At 45.5% G+C, this 26,988-nt stretch overlaps 1 protein-coding gene across 1 annotated transcript; it reads left to right on the forward strand.

Moving 5' to 3' along the window:
* Window positions 1-6,259: 6,259 nt before the first annotated feature.
* Window positions 6,260-26,988, forward strand: LOC149458594 (mitochondrial mRNA pseudouridine synthase Rpusd3-like). The gene is made up of 9 exons (XM_089682074.1): window positions 6,260-6,465; window positions 8,371-8,531; window positions 10,670-10,714; window positions 13,165-13,261; window positions 14,274-14,381; window positions 16,579-16,663; window positions 17,928-18,054; window positions 19,900-20,039; window positions 23,490-26,988. The coding sequence occupies exons 1-9, from the start codon at window positions 6,362-6,364 to the stop codon at window positions 23,682-23,684; spliced, it is 1,062 nt and encodes a 353-aa protein (XP_089538200.1). The 5' UTR covers window positions 6,260-6,361; the 3' UTR covers window positions 23,685-26,988.

Below are 26,988 nucleotides of genomic sequence, written 5' to 3' on the forward strand. Positions count from 1 at the left end.
CTTCTGGGGTCCCCCGCCATCACTCCTGGCTCCTCCTCCCTTCCAAGTGCCACCACAACAAGCTGCTTGCTATGGGGGCACTCGCACGGGTTTGATCCCGAGCTGAGCTGTGTGCGTCTATTGATACACACACTGCAGTTCAGCCTCGCCCCTGCTCCCTTGAGTGACAGCAACAGGAGCCAATGGCTCCAGCTGCTGCTTCCATATCCAGTGAGGAGAGAGAGAGTAGCACTGCTGCTCTCAGGCACAGTGCTGGATCGAGATCAGGCAAAGGTAAGTATTTAGGGGGGTCTGGGGGGAGCTGATCAAAGAAGATCTTTTACCTTAATGCAGAGAATTCATCAAAGTAATAAACCTTCTGTCTTTACAACCACTTTAAAAACCAGAAGCTCATTTGGACATACTTCTCTTCTGGGTCACAAGAGTGCACTTGTGTTCCCCTGTGACCCAGAATCAGCCAAAAGTGGGCTAAAGGTCCTCCGTGGGCTGATGTCACAGAGCTGCTCCAAGCTGTGGAAGGATCCCAACCTTATTGTTGGGATCCGCCCAGCTGCCTATTGACAGCTGGCTTCAGCTCTCAGCACACGGCTGAAACTGCTGTCTGCTTTGAGGAGACCGAGAACTAAGCAATCAGCAGTTATGTGATCACTCAGTTCTCTGTCTTAGAGTTGGTTGCGGACAGCTGCAGCATCACAGTGATGATGCAGCATAGAAGTGGGTAAGTATGTTTGTTTATTTTTAGTGCCCCCATACATCTCAGACTGATGCTGCATTGTGGCGGGGAGTATGGATGTTTGTTTTTTGAGAACCCCCAGATTTTCCTTTAATTGACCTCCCATTTGATGGTGCCTGGTTAGTTCCATGTGTGACACCAGACTACAGCATGACATTGGGTAAGGGGTGCATTCTTCCTACTGACCACCAATGTGAGGGACACTTTTGCAATTGACCCTGATTAAACTTGTAAGCAGGGGCGGACTGACCATATGGAAACTCGGGCACTGCCCGAGGGCCGGGGGTCAGTAGGGGGCCCCATGAGATGCCCCTGGTACCGTTTTCATAGGCTTTTTTGAGTTTGGGCAAGGACACAGGGGCCCCATGATCCCCTATTGCCCGGGGGCCCCATGAATTGTCAGTCCGCCCCTGCGGTTCCCAAAAACCTGAAAATTATTATTTTTTTATACTGTTAGAGGATTTAAGTTAGAAAAAGCCTGGTCTAGACCTTCCTGTAATCTCCTCACCACCCCTACTAGATGCATTGTTCTCCCAGCTGTAGAGGGAACACTACATTTAACAATTTTCCTGGGTGCTCAAACACAGGACTGGGCCTTCCTTTTCTAAGATTTCCCATCACATTCTCTCACAGTGATAACCCAGCTCCCTATCTGATCAATCTACATGCCTGAATCTTATATCTAAATTAAGATTTTTTGCAGTTTGAATCAAGATTGCAATAAAGATTGAGACATGAGTTGTACTTAACATTTCCTCTATTTTTCCAGAAATGTTTGTCTAGAATGGGGTCACCATAACCGTCCTACTGCAAGATTTTTTCCAGCCAACGACTAGTGGCATTGACATATCCTCAATGTGCACAGATCTGGGATTTAGCCCAACAGAGGCTGCCTATGGTCTCTGCTTTGACTTCATGTAAGAGGGGACTCTGATGGGAACCCAGATGAAAGGGGGACCCTGATATAAGTGGATACTCTGATGTAAGGGGGACTGTGATGTAAGGGGGGATTCTGATGTAAAAGTGGACTCATTTCTTTATAAAAATTTTTTTGTTTTGGCCCACAAATATTTGTAAAATAAACAATATAGCCATCATACTGAAAGGTTCGGAGACCCCTGCTTTAGGGGAAATCTGTGGACCCTGATGTAAAGGTGAGCTCTATGGACTCTGAGGTAAGGAGGAACTCTGCAAACTCTTATGTAAGGGGGGGGGGGGCTCTAGTGACCAGGTAACCTCTTACACCAGAGTTCCCCTTTACACCAAGTCAGCAACATTCCCCTTTACATCAGGGTCCAGAGAGTTCCCCTTTACATCAGGGTCCAGAGAGTTTCCCTTTACATCAGAGTCTGGAGAGTTCCCCTTTACATCAGGGTCTGGAGAGTTCCCCTTTACATCAGGGTCTGGAGAGTTCCCCTTTACATCAGGGTCCAGAGAGTTCCCCTTTACATCAGGGTCCAGAGATTTCCCCTTTACATCAGGGTCCAGAGAGTTCCCTTTACATCAGGGTCCAGAGAGTTCCCCTTTACATCAGGGTCCAGAGAGTTCCCCTTTACATCAGGGTCTGGAGAGTTCCCCTTTACATCAGGGTCTGCAGAGTTCCCTTTAAATCGGGTCCATAGAGTTTCTCCTTGCACTATAAGGCAAATCCTGTAGACTCTGATGTACTGTAAAGGGGAACTCTGATGTAAAGAGGTCTCTGCGAAAGGCTGGGAACTCTGATGTATGAGGGGATTCTAATGTAGTGACAGGAAGGGGGCACGCTGCAGAACATGTGAGAGGGCCCCGCTGCAGTACCATAATAAAGGGCCCCAGGCTCGGATCAGGGGGATCCTTCATGGTTTTTTGCACCAGGGCCCTGAAGGTTGTAGTTACGCCTCTGGCTTGCAGGAATTTACTAGATGGCAGCTGCTCTGACCCAGAATCTTGGGTGTTTTGTTTGACACAGTGTAGGTACAACCATACACTCTAGTGTCGATGGGTATGCTGACAGGTCCATAATCTGGGTCTCCTAGCTGTCCGTTTTCCTCTTTCTCCTCATAAAGCCCCTTGCTTTCTCGTTCCGTGCACGTTTCTCGCACCGCATCCAAAACCCACTGATCTGCTGTGGGTGCCAATAATTTGTTAATGGCACCCCAAACAGATTGCAAACGCAGTGCATTTGCCTGCACCAGATCGCATGGTACCGCAGTGCTGTGTGTTTTTGAAAAGTAGTGCACGCTTTACTTTATGTGCAATCTAGTGCAATTGCAGCCTATTCAAATGAATAAGCTGAAACTCGCACCATTCTGAATAGCGTAGGAATGTGTGCGATTCAGGTGTGAACCGGCCCTAAAATTCCCAGTCGTTTTTCTTTTTTACTTTTGTATCGGTTACAAGTCCATACACAAGGGGTTTTTTTTAAGTTTTAAAATTTATATAATTATAGACTGAGACACTGTTATGACATCTGAACAGTTTATAGGCCGCATTTAAGCCAGCCATAGACAAATCTAAACCCAGGTGATTCAGCAGGAACCGGACGAATTTCAATCCATCTATGATCAGACTGGTAGAACTGAAGTCGAGCTATCTATTGATTGACTTCAGTGCAACCAGCCTGTGTTTTTTTCTTTTTTTTTTTTTCTTTTGTTCAATCACTATAGGCACCAGCATTGATCAATGTATTCTGACAGCGGTGAATCCTTCCGCCATCAGAATACAATAGCACAGTGGGAGGGATTCCCCCAACACTGACTGTGTTGATAGAGAAATCAAGCAATTTCCTTTCCTTCAACCCATGGTAAATGTATGGCCTGCCTTAGACCATGTATATTTAGTGTGCAACATGCAGCATGGTCCCTATTCATCAGTGGCCAATGGCACTTTAAACCCCCAAAACAATCCCACAATCGTTGCCGATTAGTAGCACTTTAACCCCAGCTCTGACCCTGGAGAAACAAATTCCACCATCATTGGTGGTCAGTAGCACTTTAACACTTTAAGACCCCCTACCTTCACCTTCCATCTGCTGATCCTTCTTCCTACTGTGTTTACAAATATTTAGTGCTCCCTTTACTCTCCTTCAGCAACTGTGAATTGGCTGAATGTTTGTAAACACTAGCAGTATTTACACCTGTGATGACTTTGATTAGTTCACAGTGATCACAAGGTACTGAGCCACTCTGATTGGCTCTGTACATTGTGCATGTGATCTGAGCTGTTCAATGGCAGCCATTTATGGAAGCGCTGGCCACCCATGTGTGTTTTTTGAAGAGCCATTTTTTCCGGCCCATTAGAAAATAGCGTCCATCTCCCCACCATTTTTTTTTTTTACAATACGGCAGGGTATTGAGCCGATTAAAGTGACCTGTCACCACAGGTTAGCTTGCAAAAAATTTAACAGCACTGTAATAGGACAGGCACTATACTTACCTTTGCAGTGTCCTGTATATTGAAACGCACTTCTGGGTGTTTGCCAAAATACAGACCACAGTGTTTCTGTAAACATTTACACAGGAAACGTGACCTCCACTTCCTTGAGTTGTGTCTATTGGTTGTTTTTTATATTAAGCACTTTTCCGCCACCCTATAGTAGAAATACAGCTACAGGGCGGCAGGGCTGTGCAAAATCACGTATATATACATGATTTTGCACTTCCGGGTAGGGGGCACACGTGCATTGACAGCTGTTGATCATCGGGTCCCAGCCAGTGATTCCCTGGCGGGACCCAGCGATCGCTGAGGAACACTGACTGGGGAGAGACCTGTATGTAAACGCTAGAACTTTCACATAAACCAATTAATTTACACGTAATGGGATTTTTTTTCCAGCAAAGATATGGAGCAGAATACATTTTGGCCTAAATTTATGACAAAATTTGATTTTTAAATTTGTTTTTCTAGATATGTTTAACCGCCTCCCGCCTGCCATATAGTACAATGACGGGCGCAAGGCGGTTCTCTCGTTCTGGGAGGACGTCATATGACGTCCTCCCATTCTAACCGTGCATGTGCGGCTCTGGGAGCGCGCACCGCGGCGATCGGTGGTGCGCTGTGTCCCTCGGACACAGCGGATCACCGATCAATGGAAAGAGCCGAATATGTCGGCTTGGTCATGTGATCAGCTGTGTCCAATCACAGCTGATCGCATGTAAATAGGGAAATGCCGGTTATCGGCATTCCTCACGACCTGTCATGCTGACAGCTCCAGAGGAGAGCAGAGCCGGTAATCGGCATTCCTCGGAGGGGAGATGTGCACTGATCATCAAGGCACTGATGAGCAGTGTGCTCTGATGATCTGTGTAGCCCCAGCAGTGCCACCTGTCAGTGTCCATCAATGTCAGCTGTCAGTGCTCATCCATGCCACCTGCCAGTGCCCGTCAGTGCCACATCAATGCCACATATCAGTGCCCATCTGAGCTGCTTTTCAGTGTCACCCATCAGTGCGTCAGTGCCACCTATAAGTGCTGCCAATCAGTGCCACTTATCAGTGCCAGTCAGTGCCACCTAACAGTGCCAGTCAGTGCCGCCTATCAGTGCCAGTCAGTGCCGCCTATCAGTGCCATATATGAGTGCTGTCTTTCAGTGCCCATCAGTGATGCCTGTCAATGCCAATCAGTGCCACCTACCAGTGCCTCCTCATCAGTGCCCATCAGTGCCACCTATCAGTGCCCATCACTGCAGCCTCATTAGCGCACATTAGTAAAGGAGAAAAATCACTTATTTACAACATTTTATTACAAAAAATAAGAAAAAACTTTTTTTTTTTTAATTTTCAGTGGTTTTTGGTTTAAGAAAAAATAAAAACCCCAGAGGTGATTAAATGCCACCAAAATAAAGCTCTCTCTGTCACAAAAAAATGATAAAAATTTCATATGGGTACAGTGTTGCATGACCGCGCAATTGACATTCAAAGTGTGACAGCGCTGAAAGCTGAAAATTGGCCTGGGCAGGAAGGGGGTGTTAGTGCTAGTGGTTAATAACAAAAGTTAAAAATATTGCTTTTTTCTCAAAATTCTCAGTCTTTCTTTGTTTATAGCGCAAAAAAATAAAAAACACCGAGGAGATCAAATACCACCGAAAGAAAGCTCTATTTGTGGGAAAAAAAGGACGTAAATTTAGTTTGGGTACAGCGTTGCATGACCGCGCAATTGTCAGTTAAAGCAATGCAGCGCCGTAGCGCCGTATCGCAATAAATGGCCTGGTCAGGAAAGGGGGCAAATCATCTGGAGGGCAAGTGGGTAAAGTTCATTAAATAAAGAATAAAGGTGGAGTCCACTAAAAAGTTGGAGTGGAGGTCACGTTTCCTGTCCAGAGTGGAACTCCAGTCTGCAGCTACGCCCCTTTGAAAAATATACACAGGCAATATGTGACAGGAAACACGTGACCTCCACTTCCTTGCCTTGTGTCTATGAGTTGTTTGTTACATTAAAGTTCAATTAATTCAAAAAAAGTTGTAGCGGAGGACACGGGTTCTGTCGAGTGGAGCTCCACTCTGTAGACTTTGCCAGTGTTTTACATTAAAGTTCATTTAAAAAAAAAAAAGTGGAGGTCACGTGTTTCCTGTAGAAAACAGAGTTCCGTTCTGCAGCCATCCACCTCGGCATGGGTAGGGCTGTGCTGACATCTGATGGGTAGAGGGAGGTGATGGCTCTGCCCTGGAAGAGGACCTGTCTGCCTGTGTGTGGGCTGATCCGTCACATTACTGGCCTCCACATCCCCTCTGCAAGGAGGAGGCACTCAGTGCCCTGGTGAGTCCTTTATGTAGATAATTATGGGGACATGAGAGGACAGATGGAGTGCACCGCCTGTAACTCCTGCATGGATAGCAGGTGAAGCATGTGTCCTTCCACCCTAAACTGAGAGTTCAGAGTTTGGTAGACATTAGTGAGATCTCTACGTTGAGTTCCTGGGTCTGTACACTCGCTGTGCCCATTATGAGGGGTTCCCACCATCCCTGTGCTGAGTTCCTGGGTCTGTACACTCGCTGTGCCCATTATGAGGGGTTCCCACCATCCCTGTGCTGAGTTCCCAGGTCTGTACACCTGCTGTGCCCATTATGAGGGGTTCCCACCGTCTCTGTGCTGAGTTCTCGGGTCTGTACACCTGCTGTGCCCATTATGAGGGGTTCCAGGTTGGCGGGGACAAAGCTAGGCACTCTTAACAGGGAGATCTCAATGCAGGAGGTAAAAGGCTAGCCATGCACTGTGCAATCTGATTGTATGACCTCATTTAGGGCCATCATACAGGTTACAATGTGACTATACAGTCATTAGACTTCCCAACACCATGAATAATGTGCACTCACTGAATGAAACCAATCGCTTTGTATCCAGGCAGGCCATTGCACTACATAAGTGATGGCAGATGTAAAGGAGATTGTACAATTAGATTGTGCAGTGTATGGTCAGCTTCAGGAAAAAATTGGATGACTCTGAGCGCCAGGCTCCACCTACAACTGGAAAATCACATTAACGTGAACTGACCCTATTGGAAACTGGAAGTGTACAAGAAACTATAAATGGATGATTGTTCTGGAATCCCTGTCATGCCCTGGGGGTCTCATCGGGCCCTCCGACTCCATCACTCCATAGGACGTCTATAGGTCAGGTAGGTTCTATTGACACACCGATACACTTTTTTTTTTTTTTTATTGGTAGATACCGATACTTTGCGCTGCGATTTGCATCATAAATATAAATGGGCGCAAATCACACTGCAAAGAACCGCATGTGATTTGAACAGGAATGTGGTGCGATTCCTTGTCCAAACTGCATGCGGTTTCCCACACAGCCAGGCTTGTCATAGTTACTTTGAGGCTGAGTTCACATAGGAGGGGTGGGGGAAACCTCCCTGCACCGATCCCCGCTATCACTCAACGAAAAGCTGCTTCACAGGTCTGGGGATTTGCAATCCTTGGGGGTTTCTCTCCTCCCTTTGCAGGGATAACAGTACAGGCTAGACAGCTACTGATTGGTCAGCACTGTCCATGTGACAGTGCTGACCAATCAGTAGCCACCTAGCCCATACAGTCATCCCTGCAAGGAGAGGCGAGAAAGCCGCAGGGATTGCAAATCCCCAGACCTGTGAAGCGGCTTTTCGTTGCGTGACAACGGGGATGGGTGCAGGGAGGTTTCCCGCACCGCTCCTGACAGCAGGGATCGGCAATCTGGTACAGCGGGACCAGGGGGGGATGAGGCAGAGGTCCATTGGATGGCTGGAACTGTTGGAGGCTGGGGAGAGAGAGCCATGGGAGAGGCAGGAGAAGCCAAAGCCGCAGCCACTGATGTCAACAGTCAGATCAGGAGCTGGTGGAACCCGCCATGCAGGGAGGTTTCCCCCACCCCTCCTATGTGAACTCAGGCTCAAAGTTACGATAACAAGCTTGGCTTCACACAGGAGCAGTGGGGAAACCGCATGTGATTTGGACAGGAATCGCATTGCATTCCTGTTCAAATCACATATGGTTCTTTGCAGTGGGATTTGCGCTCAGTAATTTTGCGCCACAAAGTATTGGTGTCTGGTATTGGGAGCATTTTCACAAGTATAAGTTCTCTCCATTGGCACTGACACCTGTATCGGCACTGGTGCATCCCTGTTGGGTTCCAGGGTTACGTTGGGAAATATGTATCACGGTGTTGTTTCCCTTGCGGTAGGTACCAGGAGATTCTGAAAACACAGGATAAAACAAAGAAGGTTAAGAAGGAAGACCGAGACCGGCAAAGCATCCTGAGGAACCCGGGGGTCGTCACCGTCAGTAGACTCAGCAAGGAGGAGCTGTGCCAGCATCTGGCTCAGAATGTTGTCTACAAGGAAGGTAAACCAAACCACAAAGAACGGCGCTCTACCGGACCTGGGAGCACCCACTGACATCCATGTGCAGGCTGCTGGATTCCTTCGAAGTCTTCAGTGCAGGGCTGCCCTGTCCTCTTCCTGCTGCTGAACTTCCAGCACTGTGGGAGGATAACCGCTTTAAAGCGGAGCTCCACCCAAAAGGGGAAGTTCCGCTTTAAGGACTGCTCCCCCGCTCCCCATTAAGGATTGGCACCTTTGGGGGGCAGGGGGGGAGCGGGTACCCGAATTTGACAGGTACCTGCTCCCATTTCCGGTCCAATCACCAGTTTTTGTAGCTGCAACCACACAATCTTTTTCCAGAGCAGCCTGTTTTTCTTTTGAGGTTTCCTGTGGGTTTTTCTTTGTATCCCGAAGAATTCTTCTGACAGTTATGGCTGCAATCTTTCTTGGTCTACCTGACCTTGGCTTGGTATCAAGAGATTCTCGAACTTTCCCCTTCTTAATAGGTGATTTAACAGTACTGATTGGCATAGTCAAGGCTTTGGACATCTTTATATGTCTTTTTCCATCTTTATAAAGTTCCATTACCTTGTTACGCAGGACTTTTTACAGTTCTTTTCTGATCCTCATGGATCAGCCTAGTCAGTGCTTCCACATAAGAGCTAACAAACTCATTGACTATTTATACACTGACACTAATTGCAATTTGAAAAGCCACAAATGTGGGACATTAACTTCTAATAGGCATTTTAGCCCGTGTGTGTCACCTTGTGTGTCTGTACCAAGGCCAAACATTCCAGGGGAGGGAAACTTCTGATCCATTTGGGTGATTTCTGTTATCATTATGATTTAAAAAGGAGCCAAACAACTATGTGATAATAAATGGCGTCATATGATCATCATCCTTCAGTAAAAGGGCATTTTTGGCATGATCAGTCATATTTTCAATGTCAATGCCAAAATTTCACAATTTCTGCCAGGGTATGCAAACTTTTGAGCACAACTGTGTGTGTGTGTGTGTGTGTGTGTGTGTGTGTGTGTGTGTGTGTGTATATAATTTATTATAAATTTTTTTTTTTTTTTTTTAAATGTCTGTCTTTTTTCGTTTATATAATCAAAAATCCCAGTGATGATCAAATACCACCAAAAGAAAGCCCTATTTGTGTGAACAAAAATGATATAAATTTTATCTGTGTACAGTGTTGCATGATGACACAATTGCCAGTTTAAATTAGCACAGTGCTGAATAGCAAAAAAAAAAAAAAAATGACCCGGTCATGAAAGGGGTAAAATCTTCCGGTGCTCAAATGATTAACTAAACTTCGACTTTAGGACCGGTTCCCATGGTTCTGCATGTTTCCATGCAAAAAAAAAAAGTATGGCAGGTGCGACTTTTAACCCATTCACGCCGGCCGCACACAAATGTGCGGCCTCCCGGCGTCTGGGCCGAGACGCTGAGCGGCCGCACATTTGCGTTCATGTAAGAAAAATCATATGTGCTGAGAGCACGCGCCCTGCTCGCTCTCAGCACCCATGTCTGGTACTCACGGAAAGGTCCCGGTCTGCTCTTTCGATCAGAACCTTTCCTACTCATGTGACCACCGTGCCGACGCGTCACGGCAGTCACATGATCCCTAAAACACGCCCTGCCTCCCGGCGTCTGAAACTCTTAAAGGGCCAGGAGGCTCCGGCGGGAAGGGGTTAAGATCGCTTCGCACCAAATCACTGTGGTACCATGTGTTTTGGTGGCTGTGAATACACCCACGTTTCCAAGATGCACGGGGGCACCATTAAGAATTAGTGGCACCCGCAAATCTGTAGCCAGCAGCACGCCCCTGTGCAGTGTGGGAAAACACGCACTTCCACGTATGTTCCCACGCCGTGATTGGTGTGATCCAGCAGCCCTTAATGTTCTCCTATTTAGATCTAGAATAAAGATGTAGAATGATTAGGAGAGTATTAATAAAGAGTAATCGGGGAGGTAACCCTCCGACCCCCCCCCCCCCCCCCCCCTGCTATTTTTACAATTGGCATCTTGTGTGTTACTCCTTGGGGCACCTTCTTGAAAGTCCAGGTGTTGAGTTTCTCTCTTTTGAATGTTTTAGATCTAGAATACCTTTTTTATTTTACTGACTACAGCATTGTTCTGTTTTTTTTTAGGTCCGATCCTTGCCATTAACAAACCACAAGGACTGTCGATCACAGGTACACACCCATTGTATACAACAGTAATGACAGCCTGTCCCCACTCCACATTGATGTAAGCCAGAGATCGGATCATGAACCTTGAAAGCTGAACTCCAGGATTAGCAAATATGGTCTAAATACATTCACCCTGTGCATTCTTCCTGGAATCTTGCTGTGCTTTGTTGTATTTTTTTTCACATCTCTGCAGTATTCCAGAGTGAAACTTTGGCTTCCTGTAATAAAGACCAGTCACTGCTGCTCTCTCTCCTTGTGCAGGGTGACTGGTCTCGTCTCTGCCCCCAACTGTTTTCTGCAGGCAGCCTGTAGTGGGTGGGGCTTGTTGGGTCCCTCCCACAGCTCTGCTCTCTGCACAGCACACTGATGATGTCACCACTACGTTTCCACAGTAATATCCCGGTTTTTAAAGGCGTTTGGTGCACACAAATGGATTTTTATTCAATTTGGCTATTGAGGAATATATTAAATTTTTTTATTTTTTTTTTGCTGCCAACTTTAAGGCTTCGTTCACGCCTGGGAGTTTTTGCAATTTCAAAGCGCCCTGCTAAAATGACAGATCGCACAACACAAATTTCAGATGCCATTCATTTTAAAGGCACCTAAAAACGCAGTGGGGTTCTGCGACGATTGTCATGCAATAAATCGTGCTGCAATTGCATCACGTGAAGCTCGTTGCCCAAAAAGGAGCTTCTTTTGGGCGACAAGCTTCGCACGATGCGGTTTGCTGTGATTGTAGCGCAAATTTTTGCTCTACGTTTATGGCAGAACCGCACCACGCTTTAGGGTGCCATTAAAATGAATGGCATCTAAAAGATCGCATCACAAAGAAAGATCGCATCACAAAGTGAAGTGCAACGTTTCGGAGCCTCACAGGACCCCTTCATCAGGCATTTGAAGGGGTGACGAAGGGGTCCTGAACGACTCCGAAATGCTGCACTTTTCTTTGCGATGTGATCTTTTTGGAATGAAAACCTTTTTGGACCATATCGAGATCCGTGCTGTGCTGACGAATATGTACGTTTAACACAACAAACACTTTACTCCTGCGCTAGGAAAGGACTCAGTAGACCCAATAGGAATGTTCTGGAATTTTCTGGAATATGCACTGCTTGCTGCCCTCAACAGACCGGGGTGGTCCGAATACACTGGATACAAATGGAGAAACAGAAAAAGAACGCACCGACCTAGTGCATTATCGTTTAAAATAATTTATTGAAGAAACAAAATAGGTATCATACTCACAATAGACATAATAACACAGGCATGTCAAACTGAACAAGATGTATGATCCAAACAACATCTGAGTCCATACGATGGAACCCTGGATGACCAACTGGCTAACGCGTTTCGAGGACGCAACCTCTTCCTCAGAGCCAACCTTTGTGAGTATGATACCTATTTTTGTTTCTTTAATAAATTATTTTAAACAATAATGCACTGAATATGTACGTTTTTCCTATGGTGTTTCCAGTCCCAGCTGGCAGTCAGTACAGCGCCCTCTATTGATGAGCCGTACTGCCAGGAATGTGTGCGAAGGGAATATAGTTATTGTCAGTATAGCAGAGCGCTATGAAAATCATGGGCAGAATCACGCTGATTCTGCCCGCGACTCAAAACTCCCAGTGTGAACGGAGCTTAAAGTGTAAGTTCAACCTTTAAGAGACAATGAAAAGGTGAACTTACACCGTACAGCCTCCCCACCTTCCCCCTGGTCCCCTCTGTACTTACCTCTTTGTGTGATGAGCCGTCAGTGCCCAGGCAGCCAGTATAGCAGTCTGGTGATTTGAAATCTCTGCTCTTCTCTGTGCATCACTTCCAGGATGGATCAGAATGGTTCTGATTGGTCAGCACCAGCACAAATCATCCATCCCGGAAGCCCTGCAGAGAGAAGAGGGAGAATCTCTGGAACACTACACCGCCTGTGTGTGTACTGACAGCTCATCAGTACAACGGGGAACGGGAGGTAGGCAGGGTGTTCGGTCACCTTTTTTTTCTTTTTTTTTTTTTTTCTTTCTGAGAAGTTGAACTAAACCTTTAAAGTATCTAAAGCCAATTGTTTGTTTTTTTTTCTTTTTTTTTTTTCTTTTTTTTAGATGGAGTGCAGAATACTGGGGAGATTCACCCTCTCTATTTGTCCTGATGACCATCCACACTTGGACAGAAAGTAATGGGAAATTTTTACAGCTGTCACCAAAACAGGAATAGTGAAGACCTCTTCCAATGGGGACACCAGGTGATTTCCTCTTACTTCCTTTGTCTCCTCGGGACAGGAAGTGAAGAGAAATCTCCCCAAAGGGACATGTGTGTGATGTCAGCTGTCATCCAGCATGTAGCAATATATTAGATTGGGGTTAGAGCAGTGTCTGTATTAGCCAATCAGATCCTTCCCTGTATGGCGGTGGTGTCATCTATTCTCATTTCCTGTTAACAATGTTTCCTTTTATCTGTAGGAACTTCAGAGGAGATCTCTCTGGTGTCTCTACTACCGGATCTACAGCAGTTGTTGGAGGTCGAACCTGAACTGCATGTTGTGAAAGCAGCACCTAAGTACATATGTGATATTATTATTATTTATTTTCTGTGTATGGTAGTCACATTCTTACAGCCTCCAGCCAGAACTCCGACTTTCCATTCAGTCTTGCACAGTTGTATACAGGGCCGGGACAAGGGGTGGGCAGGAGGGGCAGCTGCCCTGGGCACTGTGGTCATGCATAGCTAGTAAGCATGCAAATTAGTGCTCAGTTTTTGTTTTTGTTTTTTTGTTTGTTTTTTTACTTTTTTTTGGGGGGGGGGGATTTTTGCTGACACATAATGGTTATACATCTTGGGGGGCGGGGGGACAGTTTGGCATGTTTCTCCTAGGCCACGGGTGTCAAACTGGTGGCCCTCCAGCTGTTGCCAAACTACAAGTCCCAGGAGGCATTGCAATATTGACAATTACAAGAATAACTCCCAAAGGCAGAGGCATGGTGGGACTTGTAGTTTCTCAACAGCTGGAGGGCTGCCAGTTTGACACCCCTGCCCTAGGCTCCAGATTACGTCCTCGCCTGGACTGAAATTGCTTCCTCTGATTTCACTGCACACTGTGAGCTTCTCACGATGTGCATTAGAAGCTGCAGCAGTTCAAATAGAGCCTGCCTCATTTTCTGAGTGGAGGACATCCAGCATCATCTAGCACTTTTCTCCCTGGCCCACCTTTTCAATCTCTGGAATTCAGTTTTTACAATCATGGAGCCTCAGCATTACATGTAGGCATTACCTAGGACGATCTGCATGCAAACACAGCCCACCTAGCAACACCCATCAAGGTATTTTGATATTTGCATAACTCCTCCCAAGAGCTTCCTTCAAATTTTCTCATCAGTAATGTCACAGACGAACATCGACTTGACTCCACTAACCATTAGAAAATGAAACAAATGTGCCAAAGAAATAACATTTTCAAAAGGCATTCTAGTGATGTATGGCCATCTTTATGTCCCACCCCACCAGACATGTAACCCATATGAGTGCACTTCTGTAGGATGGCTGTCATCTGTTCTCCTTGTCTCTCCTGTAGGGAGAGCTCCGGGCTCGTCCTCCTCTCCACCTGCCATGTGACAACCAAGCACTTTGAAGATTTTTATTCTCGGTGTCGGAAAGCAAAGAAACCGTTTACAACGTTCTGGTGAGTTTGTGTCTTCAAGTCCTGTAAGTTATACCCAAGATGTGTGAGCATTATGTACGATGCCAAAAGAATCCAAGTGAGCCTGTATAGGGCAAAGCAACAACTGAACTCGGGCATAAGTAAATATTGCCTAAATACATTCGTCATGTTTATTTTTTCTTGTATTTTGGTGCGCTTTGTGCATTTCTTCAAGATCTGTGCAGTATTCCAGTGTGAAATGTTGGCTTCCTGTAATAAAGACCGGTCACTGCTGCTCTCTCCTTGTGCAGGGTGACTGGTCTTGTCTCCGCCTCCTCCTGTAGTTTATTGCAGGCAGCCTGTAATGGGTGGAGCTTGCTGGACCTTTCCCACATCTCTGCTCTATGCATAGGATTTGTACAGCACAGTGATGTCACTGCTGCTTTTACAAAGTAATATCTGGCATTTAGTACACATAGTGGTTTTATATAGTCGATTGCTACTGAGGAATATATTTGAATGAAGGTTTTTGTGCCAGTCTACTCAGCATCTTGTACTGCCGTTCTGTGAAGAAACATAAATAACACATACGTCTTAGATAGTAGAGTACTAGGCAGGGGCGGACTGACAACTCATGGGGCCCCTGTGTCCTTGCCCAAACTGAAAAAAGACTATGACAAAGGTACCAGGGGCATCTCATGGGGCCCCCTACTGACCCCGGGCCCTTGGGCAGTGCCCGAGGTTCAAATGGTCAGTCCGCCCCTGCTCCCAGGATCAGGCCCTCCTAACCCTCTTGTATTGAACTGTATTGTCTCCCGTTATATTGTAAAGCGCTGAGCAAACTGATGGCGCTATATAAATCCTGTATTATAATAATAAAACTTCCAAATACAGGGAGCATGTGACCTGCAGCAATGGTGATTGGTCGCACAGCCACCAATGATGTCACATGGAGGCAGACAGAGTCCTAAGCCCTGTGTAAGCTCTAGACTCAAACACAGGGCTTCATTTCTTTGTTTCTGGCAGCCAAATAGAACAGTTGAGGGGGCAGGTAGATGAAGCTGTGGCTTTGCTTTGCAAGGGATCTCTTTAAGGTTTTAGATTTTTTTTTATTTTTTTTTGGTTCCTCAAAGTTAGCAGACGCATTGTCAGCATGCTGTGTACTCTTGTTAGCCCGGATTCTGTTGAAGACAGCAATACACATGTGCTGAAAGTTGACCGGTTCCTGCTGAACTGGCCAACTTTTGGTACATGTGTACTGGGCTTTAGTTGGCCATTAGGCTGCTTATCTGATAGAACTGTTAGACAACCCAATGACCATCTGAAGGAGTGAACACAGCAGGCTGACAACGCTGCTGTTAATGGCAAGGGTGAGCCTTAAGGTGGGAATACACGATTAGAAAATCAACTGATCGGTCATCCGACGACCAAGAGGCGTTCGTTCGCTGGTCGAAATCGTGGGCCACATTAACCAATCTAAAAAAAATTGTTGGGCAATACGTAGTGTTGACGTCTTCCGTACAAGTGAAAGTGATGCGGTGTGCGTGTGACCTTGTAGCCACGCCCTTCCGGACAGAACGAGCGATATACACGATTACCAGCAATGAGTATAATATCGTTTATTACATGACTTATATACATAAATAGTGATACATAAAATATAATCTGCAGAATTCTGGTTTCATCATCTCATTAGCACAATCTACTTTTAACATTTGGATTTTTCCTTCATGTTTACGAAGATTCCTTGGATATAAACATCCGGGTTATCTTCTGTTTCCGCTCATGCGTGATAGCGCTTGATTGATTTTTTTTGTACGACTGTCATACCACCGCATAGAAAATCGATCGTTCGTATGCAAAACGACAATTTTTCGTTCACAATATCGTTATCGTTTAACACATCCTACTCATTATATATTTCAGGTACTTATAGAGCGCCATCAATTTATGCAGCAATATATATGTATATATATTTTTGTACATTCACATTAGTCCCTAACCCTCAAGGGGTGTACAATCTAAGGTTCCTAACTTACATTCATACATACACATACTAGGGCCAATTTAGACAGGAGCCAATTAACCTACCAGCATGTCTTTGGAGTTTGGGAGGAAACCAGAGTACCTGGAGGAAACCCACGCAGGCACAGGGAGAACATGCATACTCCATGTAATTAGTGTCGTGGCTGGGATTTGAATAAAGACTTCTTATAAATAATGGCCACTTATTTTTCAGTGTTATCACTTTAGGAGTGCCAGACCCAGCGGAAGGGGATGTAAAAGTATCTCTGAAGGAGGAAAGTATTAAAGATCTAAGGCTGGTAAGTTGATTTGATGTCTCATTGGATTTGAGCAGCTTGTGGCCCTTCGGGGATTGAAGCTGAACTCCAGCCTTCCCTTCAGTCTTGTTGTTGTACAGCTCCTCTCCTGTACTGTAATTGCTTACTCTGATTTCACTGCACACTGTGAGCTTCTCCCAGTGGCGTCCCGAGGCAGGTGCGGGGGGTGCGGTTCGCACCGGGTGACACCGACCGCAAGGGGTGACACTGGACCCGCTCCACAAAAAGGTAAGTTGTAAAGCAAGCCGACGATTGTCAGCTTTCTTTACAACTTACCTTTTCTTGGAGCGGGTCCGGTCTCGCCCCGTATAGGTTGCATGCGGACGATCCTGCGGGGTGACACCAGTGTATCGGCAAGATGTGTCTCCCATGTAGATATGTCCCCCTAAAGCAACTGCACATGTCCTGGTTTCAGGCACGATCAATCGATCTATTGATCGTGCCTGAAACCAGGACATGCGCAGTTGTCCCGGACCCGCTCCAAGAAAAGATAAGTTGTAAAGAAAGCTGACGATCCCCGCAGGATGGATTGGATCTGCGGATTGAGCATAATGGATTGTAGTCTGATCCATTATGCTCAATCTGCACATCCGATCTATTCTGCGGGGATCGTCGGAGGGGGTGTCACCAAGTGTGATCGCACCTAGGGACGCCTCTGGCTTCTCCCATTGTTCGTTAGAAGCAGGTCACATGGGGCCTGTCTCGTTTTCTGGCTGGAGGACATTCAGCACCCTTTAGGCCTTTCCTCCCCAGCCTGAATGTCCCTGGCCCAACCCTTTTATTCATTGGATTTCAGTTTTTTCCAATCATGCAGGCTCAGGAACACTTGGGGGTGTTACCTAGGGGGGGGGGTCTGCATACAAATAAAGCCTGACTCAGAATGCCCACTGCTCCCAATAATTAAGACGCTTTAATATTTGCATAACTCCTCCCAAGAACCAGCTCATTGTTTTCTTAGGGACTGAGGGCTCTTGAGAGGAGTACTGAAGCAGGGGGCTGTGGTGTATTCAGGGAACTACTGTATGTACAGCACCTTGTTGGCCCCTCACAATAGCTATGACCTGCCTGCACTGCATAGAGAAGCACAGACACCCAGTGATAATGTCACTGGGTCTAAAATAAGGTATGCAATGAAAAGATTTTATTTACAAATGTCATTAACATGTTGCTGGGGGAAGGAGGTATGAAATAAGCAGATGTGTTGAAATATTTTTCTGTGTAGATGCAGTTTATGATTTTTGTACAGGTCATTCCAGTGACTGATCCATCCAGAGGGAGCCTGGAGAGGAGAGAGTTGAAGGAGACCTGTACATTCTATAAGGTTCTGGACTCTGTGGATGGTTGTTCTTTGTTACAGCTGCAGCCCATGAAAGGTACATCAGAAATGCTCTGTAGGCTCAATGATAGTCAGTGGTGAGACGTTTGCATGTCCTAGAACCCCTGTACTGCTCTATGTAACAAGGCCAGAGGGCAAAGGCAGCGCACCTGTGGTTGAAGGCCATGTACAGTATATTTTCAATGAGTGCGTAGTGCTCTAACCTCTTGGTGCTGGCGCCTCCCGGCCCTTTATAAGGGTTTCAGAAGCTGGGAGGGGTTTTAGGATCATGTGACTGCCGTGACACGCAGTCACATGATCGGGAAAGGTCTCGATCAAAAGTGGAGATCGGGACCTTTCCGTGAGTACCAGACATGTGTCCTGGGAGCGCGCAGGGCGTGCACTCTCAGCACATATGTTCTTTTTTAATAGAACGCAAATGTGCAGCCGCTCAGCGTCTAGGCCCAGACGCCGGGAGGCCGCACTTTTGCGTTCGGCCGGCGTGAAGAGGTTAAATGTCAATCCAATTGCTAAAATCACATACAAGCTTTTCATATCTGCAACTTTCATTCTAATCATTCCTGCTGATCCTGCCATGAATGTACAGTACTTGTGCAGGCACTTCCTGTTAGAGGGCGACAACGCTCTGTCTTTGTCTACCAGTTGTGCTCCTGTGTTGTCACACTGTAACACGACCTCTTACAGAGATTACAAATGGCTGTTTGAACCCACATCACACAGGCATGGTCTACTGCTGTCATCGGGAAACCCACCCTGAGAAATGTCATGCAGCCATCACTGGAGTGCATGTAGACAGGAAGAAGCTGCAGGAGATCAGAAGTAACAAAGGATACATAAAGATTGTTTTATCCAGTTTACTACCGTTTACAAAAAAATAATAAATGCACATTATTTAGCAGGTAAAAGATGTGCATTTCATTTTTCTTTTTTTGTTTATCCCCCCCCCCCCCTCCAATGTGTTGAACATTATCTACAGCAGCGGTGTCCAATATTTCTAAATAAAGGGCAAGATTACTGTCCTTCAGACTTTAGGGGGGCTAGACTGTAGCCGGTAATAGTGGTCCTTCATTGGTGTCAGTTGAAGCAATAGTGCCTCATTATTCGTGAGAGAAATAGTGCCCCATCGGAGGTATCAGTGAGAGGAATGGTGTCCCATCATTATTATTGGGGGAGGAATAGTGCTCCATCGTTATTACTGGGGGAGGAATAGTGCCCCATCATTGGTGTCAATGGGAGGAATAGTTTCCATCTTTGGTGTCGGCAGGAGGAGCAGTGCCCCATCATTGGTATCAGTGGGAGGAATAGTGCCCCATCATTGGTGTCAGCGGGAGGAATAGTGCCCCATCATTGGTGTCAATGGGAGGAATAGTGTCCATCTTTGGTGTCGGCAGGAGGAGCAGTGCCCCGTCATTGGTGTCAGCGGGAGGAGCAGTGCCCCGTCATTGGTGTCAGCGGGAGGAGCAGTGCCCCGTCATTGGTGTCAGCGGGAGGAGCAGTGCCCCGTCATTGGTGTCAGCGGGAGGAGCAGTGCCCCGTCATTGGTGTCAGCGGGAGGAGCAGTGCCCCGTCATTGGTGTCAGCGGGAGGAGCAGTGCCCCGTCCTTGTTAGTGAGAGGAATAGTGTCCCATCATTGGTGTCAGTGGGGAGAATGTGGGTGTCCCGTTGTCTGTCAGGAATTACAGTATCCCCCACTGTTCCTGACAGTGGGGGAAATAGTGTCCCAAGGGCTGGATAAAGCCAAGAAAAAGGCCACATCTGGCCCCCGGGCCGCAGTTGGGAAACCACTGTCTTACAGTCACGTAAAAATGGAATAGCTCCTTTTGGGGAGGATTATTTGCATTTATCATTATTTTATATTTTTTTACTACTTTTTATTTTCAGTCTTTAAAGACCAGCTGCTGGTTCAATGCACCCTGAAGTTTTGTCCAGTACTTGGCGATCACACGTACAGCATGCGGGTAGCAAAGATTTTGGGAAAGGACATCTACATCCCCTTTGATGTGGCTCTTCCACAAACTCAGGTAGATGCTTGGCTGATTTTCTTAAAGAGTACCTGGCACATTTCCAGTATAAATAATGTTCTAGAGCCAGTATACAAAATGTTACAATGTGAAGCGTTGCTGCTCTTTGCCGAAATGTGAACTCCAGGCAGATATAAGACACAATTGAATGCAGCTCTGTTATCATTCCGTGTATTTTGTAACCCCTTCCAGCCCAGCCCAGGGTCTCTGTATCAGGGTCTTTATGCCTGGTGGGTGGGAAAGACCAGCCGATCGTGTGACCATTGCAATTGCCTATCAGTGGTTGTGTGATTGTGAGCCAGTCCTGCCAGCTTCCAATCATTAAGGGCTCATGTACACTGCAGCTGATAAACTGACTCAGGAGCCATTCAGCATTTTTTTCAGCAGCCCATGAACTCTCCTTCATGTTTTCCTATGTGTCCATGTACACAGAGTCGTTTACAGGCAGTTGAGTTTCCAGTTGTTTTTTTGAACGCGGCAAACTGGAGTAGATTTTACCAGCGTTTCAAACGCTTGTAAACGCGGTTAACTGCGTTTATAAGCATTTGCGTTTAGAAGCATTTTTTTTAACTGTTCCATGTCCAGATGCTGTCCAGAGCCTTTTTTCATCATCAGAAATGCATGCAAAGCGTTTTCCATGTATTCAAATGGACCCGGCACACCAGCGCAGTCAGTTCCAGGTTTCGCGTGAAGGAAACAATGGTAGAACGCACCTCATTATGCTCATGATGGGATCCATAGTGAATACAACCAGAAAAGACAGGTCATCTCAACAAATACTGCTCTCTCTGCTTCTGCTCTCTATTCTTCTCAAAATGTCTGAAATAGTTAATTTTTTACTATTTTTCAGTGCATTCTGGGCGTTTGGGAAGGTCTCCTGAGGTTATCTTTTAAAAATGCTTCTAAACACAAACGTGCATAAATGCGGTATGCAAATGCAGCTAAACTGACGTTTTTTTAACCTACGTGTTCCATGAGTCAGTTTCCATTGTTCAGAAGAGTTTTCCAAACACCCTGTGTACATGAGCCCTTATAGAGACCAAAGGCTATCTTTGATAGCTTGGTCACTGTGCTGGGTATACGAAGTGAGCACGCCTTCAATTCATAAAGCTCTGCCTCCCACGGACGCATATATGAGATGCGTGGGTTCTAAAGCCCACTCATTTTGCATTACGTGAACGGTAAGAGGTTAATGTAAGCCGTGTAAGTGCCTGAATGTGACTCAGTGTTCCCCGAACAGCAGAGCTCAGACTGGGAGTAAGAGAAACAGCATAAAGATGGCAGTAATGTTTGCTGCATTTCCTTTTGCTGTGGCGTATCCCGATAGGAGGAGAGAGTGAAGTGCCAGAGTTCAGCCTATCAAACCTACTGCTTTTCTATTCACTTTTCAGTCACAGGGGGTGTAGGGGAATAAGGTCTGTAAGTGTTAACTACTGCAATAAAAAAAACAAAAAACAAGGGCAAACGTGAAATTCTGTTTGAAACTGGACAAATCTGCTACAGAGACATTTGACATGATTCAGAAAGTTTATGGCGATGCTGCAATGAGTTGTTTGAAGTGTTTCGAGTAGCACACGAGAGCAGAGCAGAAGAACATCACTGGAAGACGAGGAGAGATCAGGAAGACCTTCAACAAGCTCAACCCTCGAAAATGTCGAAACCAATCGGCAATTTGTGCATGATGATCATTGGAGAACAATCCACAACATTGCTGCCATTGTCGGTATATCCTACGGCAGTGTTTCTCAACCTTTTTTTCAGTTTAGGCACCCTTAAAAATGACGGACAGTCCCGCGGCACCCTTAAAAATGACGGACAGTCCCGCGGCACCCTTAAAAATGACGGACAGTCCCGCGGCACCCTTAAAAATGACGGACAGTCCCGCGGCACCCTTAAAAATGACGGACAGTCCCGCGGCACCCTTAAAAATGACGGACAGTCCCGCGGCACCCTTAAAAATGACGGACAGTCCCGCGGCACCCTTAAAAATGACGGACAGTCCCGCGGCACCCTTAAAAATGACGGACAGTCCCGAGGCACCCTTTTAAAATGATGGACAGTCTTGAGGCACCCCATTCTAAAAGTGAAAAGTTTTATATAACGCAGCAACATCCACACATGTAGGACACCCAACATTAGAGGGGATTCATTCTTCCAAAGCAAATACACTTTTGCACACTGGTACTGACTAGTATTCCCATGTTTCTCCTCTCCCTCAGTTTTTCTCCATCACTGAGCTAATATGACCCCAGCACTGATGGAGGTGGGCAGGGAAGGGTCAAACTAGGATGCTGTGCAGGCAGCTGACATCCTGCTTTTCAACTGATGGTTGTCAGGACGCCGGCACCTAAGAAGGTCATAATGTTGCACAATGAAAACCCTGTGGCTTTGTGTAACTAAAAGGCAAGCTTGTGTACAGGTTTTGGGCAATTTTTAGGCATTTGGCCAAGGCACCCCTGAAGAAACATCAAGGCAGTCCAGGCTATTCTTGTGTAATTTGAACATGTGGCATGTTGCTGCCAAGTTCGACCCCAGGCTGCAATGATCTCACTTCTGCACTCACCAGATCTGGCTCCTGCAGACTTCACCCTCTTCGTAAAGAAGAGATCCAAGAATAGCAGAAGGTGCTTGATGCGCTTTGAAAAGACCTCCAGGACACATTCCAGAAGTGACCGGAACGCTGGGAGCGCTGTATTGCTTTGCAAGGGGACTATGTTGAAGGTGGAAGTGTGTGAACGTAGACAAAGTACTTTCTTGTAAACAGTGGTAGTCCCCAAACCTTTTGATACCATCTCCTCTGTATTGTAGTTGTAGGTATATGCCTAGAGTTCTGTTTTGTTTAAAATGATGTTTATGACGAGACCTATAATAAAAAATAAACACAAGAAAATATATTTTTATTTAATAACATACTACGGCATTGAAGAGGAAAAAGTGATGATAATCATTTGGGCCCCGTTGGCATTCCAGACTCATTGGGAGACATAATTTCACTTCAGACAGCCAAAATGAAAGCTCAACTCTAGGCAAATGGTCACCCAGTCAGGGCAAAAGTAAACAAAACAACTCGGGCTGCAGGGGTGAGCCTGGGCTTTAAACTCAACCAAAATGTTTCTCTAGCTTTAGATGGCTTGAGGAAGAATTACATTTCTGTCAGGCTTTTATTTCTGCCTGTGAATCTGTTTGATAGACTTCCCCCTTAATTCCTGTTCTCCAAATAAAAGGGATTATCACCGTGACAGAAAGGCGCAGATAGTAAACCATTTCAGATGTTCTAACCCCTCTTCACTGCTTAAATTGTATTGTTGTTTGTGTCCCTAGTGGAGACATTTCCCATCTTAATAAATCATCTCAATAGGAAAACCTATCCATTGTATTTATCCAACACCAGAGAAGTTTACTGAACATTGTGGTAACAAATGGATTCATTTTTGTCTTGGTTTTCTCCAGCGGGTAGAAGAGAGGATTCTTCGTAAGATGCATTTTTCAAGCCAGCTGATGCATCGGATGCCTCTTCACCTCCACCTTCACCAACTGTTAATGCCAAAGGATCCTCGAGGGAGGTATCCTGCACATATCCAGGCTCCACCCCTGCCCTTCTTCCAGCGGACAATGGAACTCTTGGGACTTAGGATGCAAAATTAACCTGCTTGCATCAAGCATGGTTTCATCTGCACATGGATTTCAGGATTGTCTAAGCCATTTCCAACTGTATCATGATTTCACTGTGGACTTTTAACTGTAGCTCCCTGCAGAATATATTTTTTGGGACAATTTGAGTGATCCCAAAACACATACAATCAGTAGCCTCGTTTCTGGATTTACAAAATATGTTTTTTTTTTTTGTTTTGTTTTTTTTAACTGTAATGCAACTTAAAATGACAGTGTCACTTCATGCTCTTAATTATTATGACTTTGTATTTTTAACACATAAACACATTTGATGTTTTATCATTACCTTTTCTAATGTTGGCCTCCAAGCATAGGTTGATGTGACTGTGGGCAAAATAAAATAAAAAGATGTGCAATACCATATAGAAAAAGTAATAGAAGTACCACTCCTCCACTAAAAGTTCAGAATGGGATTTTATTTAAAAATCTTCATAGGAAAGTCAACGTGTTTCAGGTGCTGTAGGAGTCCCCCTTTGTCAGGGCTGAGAAGGACCTAAAATCTGAACCGTGGACCATGCAATAACAGAGGCATGGACAATATCCATCCCCTGTCTACATGTGTGATTTCACTGCAGAATGAACAGTGTTGTCACCTTTTTAACCACTTCTCGTCCAGCACATGTCCGTAAACGGCCGGGCGGGAGCAGTGCAGGAGCGGGTTGCCGTTCATAAATGGCGCCTGCATTTTGAGCCTGTGTGTGCTCCATGGGAGTGCGCAGTACCGCGATCCGGTGTCTGCTTTGTCCTCCGGACACAGCGGAACACTGATCGCTGTACGGGACCTCAGTGATCACATGAATAGTAGTAAGCAAGATGTCACTTCCTGACATCATTGCTAACTACTAGTGAAATCTGTGAATGATCACAGAGATCACACGCTACAAGGCTATTCACAACAGCCTTGTACCATGTGACAAGCTGTGACCAACTGCAGCTCTCGTAGTAGGAGAAATGATTGCTTTTACAGCCTTTATGGTGTATTAAAAAAAAATCTTCAGGCAGTATATTTAAAAAAAAAACTAATAATATTAAAAAATAAATTATACATAATTAAAATAAATGATAATTTTTGGTTATACAGTGAAGGAAATAGATATTTGATCCCCTGCTGATTTTGAATGTTTGTCCACTCACAAAGAAATGATCAGTCTAAAAATCAAATGGTGTATTGTAACACTGAGAGAGAGCATAGCAACAACAAATTCAGCAGAAATGCATGTCTAACAAATGATGCACTGATTTGCATGTTCACAAGGGAAATAAGTATTTGATCCCCTTCACAAAACATGACTTAGTACTTGGTGGCAAATACTTTGTTGGCAATTACAGAGGTCAGATGTTTCCTGTAGTTGGCCACCAGGTTTGCACACATCTCAGGAGGGATTTTGGCCCACTCCTCCTGGCAGATCCTCTCCAAGTCCTTAAGGTTTGGTGGCTGACTTTTGGCAACTCAAACTTTCAGCTCCCTCTACAGATTTTCAATCGGATTAAGGGGTGGAGAATGGCTAAACCACTCTTCTTGAGCCACTCCTTTGTTGCCTTGGCTGTGTGTTTTGGGTCATTGTCATGCTGGAACACCAATCCAAGACCCATTTTCAATGCCCTGGCTGAGGGAAGAAGGTTCTCACCCAAGATTTGATGGTACATTGCCCCGTCCATCGTCCCTTTGATGCAGTGCAGTTATCCTGTCCCCTTAGCAAAAAAACACCCCCAAAGCAGAATGTTTCCACCACCATGTTTGACAGTTGGGATGGTGTTCTTGGGGTCATAGGCAGCATTCCTCTTCCTCCAAACTTGTTGAGTTGATGCCAAAGAGCTCGATTTTGGTCTCATCTGACCACAAAAATTTCAACCAGTCCTCCTCTGCATCATTCAGATGTTTAGTGGCAAACTTCAGACATTTGCTTTCTTGAGCAGAGGGACCTTGTGGGCACTTCAGGATTTCAATCCTTGTCGGCATAGTGTGTTACCAATTGTTTTCTTGGTGGCTGAAGATCATTGACAAGATCCTCACATGTAGTTCTGGGATGATTCCTCACTGTTCTCATGATCATTGACACTCCACGAGGTGAGATCTTGCATGGTGCACCAGGCCTAGGGAGACTGACAGTTGTTTTGCGTTTTTTCTATTTCACGAATGATTACACCAACTGCTTAGCCATAGTTTGGTAGCCCAGTCCAGCCTTGTGTAGGTCTACAATCTTGTCCCTGACATCCTTTGACAGCTCTTTGATCTTTGCCATGGTGGAGAGTTTGGAATCTGATTGTTTGATTGCTCCTGTGGACAGGTGTCTTTTATACAGGTAATTAAATGAGATTAGCAGCACTCCCTTTAAGAGACTGCTTCTAATTTCAATTTGTTACCTGTATAAAAGACATCTGGTAGCCAGAAATCCTGCTGAACACATTTCCTTCACTGTATCTGGTTTATCCACTTGCCTACTGGGCACTTTTACCCCCTTCCTGTCCAGACCAATTTTCAGCTTTCAGTAGTCTTATACTTTGAATGACAATTGTGCGGTCATGCAACATTGTACCCAAACTAAACTTTTATCTTTTTTTTTAGATAAATAGAGCTTTCTTTTGGTGGTATTTAATCACCAGTGGGGTTTTTATTTTTTGCTAAACAAACCAAAAAAGACCAAACTTTTTTTAGTTTTTAGCTTTTTTAGTTCTGTTATAAAGTTTTTAAAAAAGTAATTTGTCTCCTTCACTGATTGGCACAGATAGGCTGCACTGATGAGGAGTCACTGATATGTGACACTGATGAGGCTGCACTGTTAGGTGGCACTGATTCAACTGATGGGCAAAATGAACAGCCTCTTTACCTTTAGTAAATCAACCCCATGATGTTTCCTGATCTGACTGTAACCAGCTGGATCAAGAATCCCGATCCAGGACTCTAAGGCCTGGTTCAAACAAGTGCAATGCGTTTTTGAGGAGATTGTGGCTAAATTGTTAGCACTTCCACCTGGCAGTACTAGGGTCATTGGTTCATATGCCAACCTCGGCACCACCTGCCTGGGGTTTGCATGTTCTCCTTGTGCCTGCGTGGATTTCTCCGGGTACTCCGGTTTCCTCCCACACTCCAAAGACATGCTGATAGGTTAATTGGCTCCTGTCTAAATTGTCGCTAGTATGTGTATGTATGAATGTGAGTTAGGGACCTTAGATTGTACACCCCTTGAGGGTTAGGGACTGATGTGAATGTACAATATATATGTAAAGCGCTGCGTAAGTTGACAGTGTACCTGTAATAAATAAATTTGAAGTGCGA

This window comes from Staurois parvus, unplaced genomic scaffold (assembly GCF_062004578.1).
Source record: "Staurois parvus isolate SC_StPar_1 unplaced genomic scaffold, SC_StPar_1.0 ptg000283l, whole genome shotgun sequence".
NCBI lineage: Eukaryota > Metazoa > Chordata > Amphibia > Anura > Ranidae > Staurois > Staurois parvus.

Excerpts from the sequence above, each read along its gene's own strand:
- LOC149458594 (XM_089682074.1), top strand. The coding sequence starts at position 6,362 with ATGGCTCTGCCCTGGAAGAGGACCTGTCTGCCTGTGTGTGGGCTGATC. Across the intron at positions 6,466-8,370 it reads AGGAGGCACTCAGTGCCCTG|GTACCAGGAGATTCTGAAAA; the intron begins GTGAGTCCTTTA and ends CCCTTGCGGTAG. Across the intron at positions 10,715-13,164 it reads ACAAGGACTGTCGATCACAG|GAACTTCAGAGGAGATCTCT; the intron begins GTACACACCCAT and ends TTTTATCTGTAG.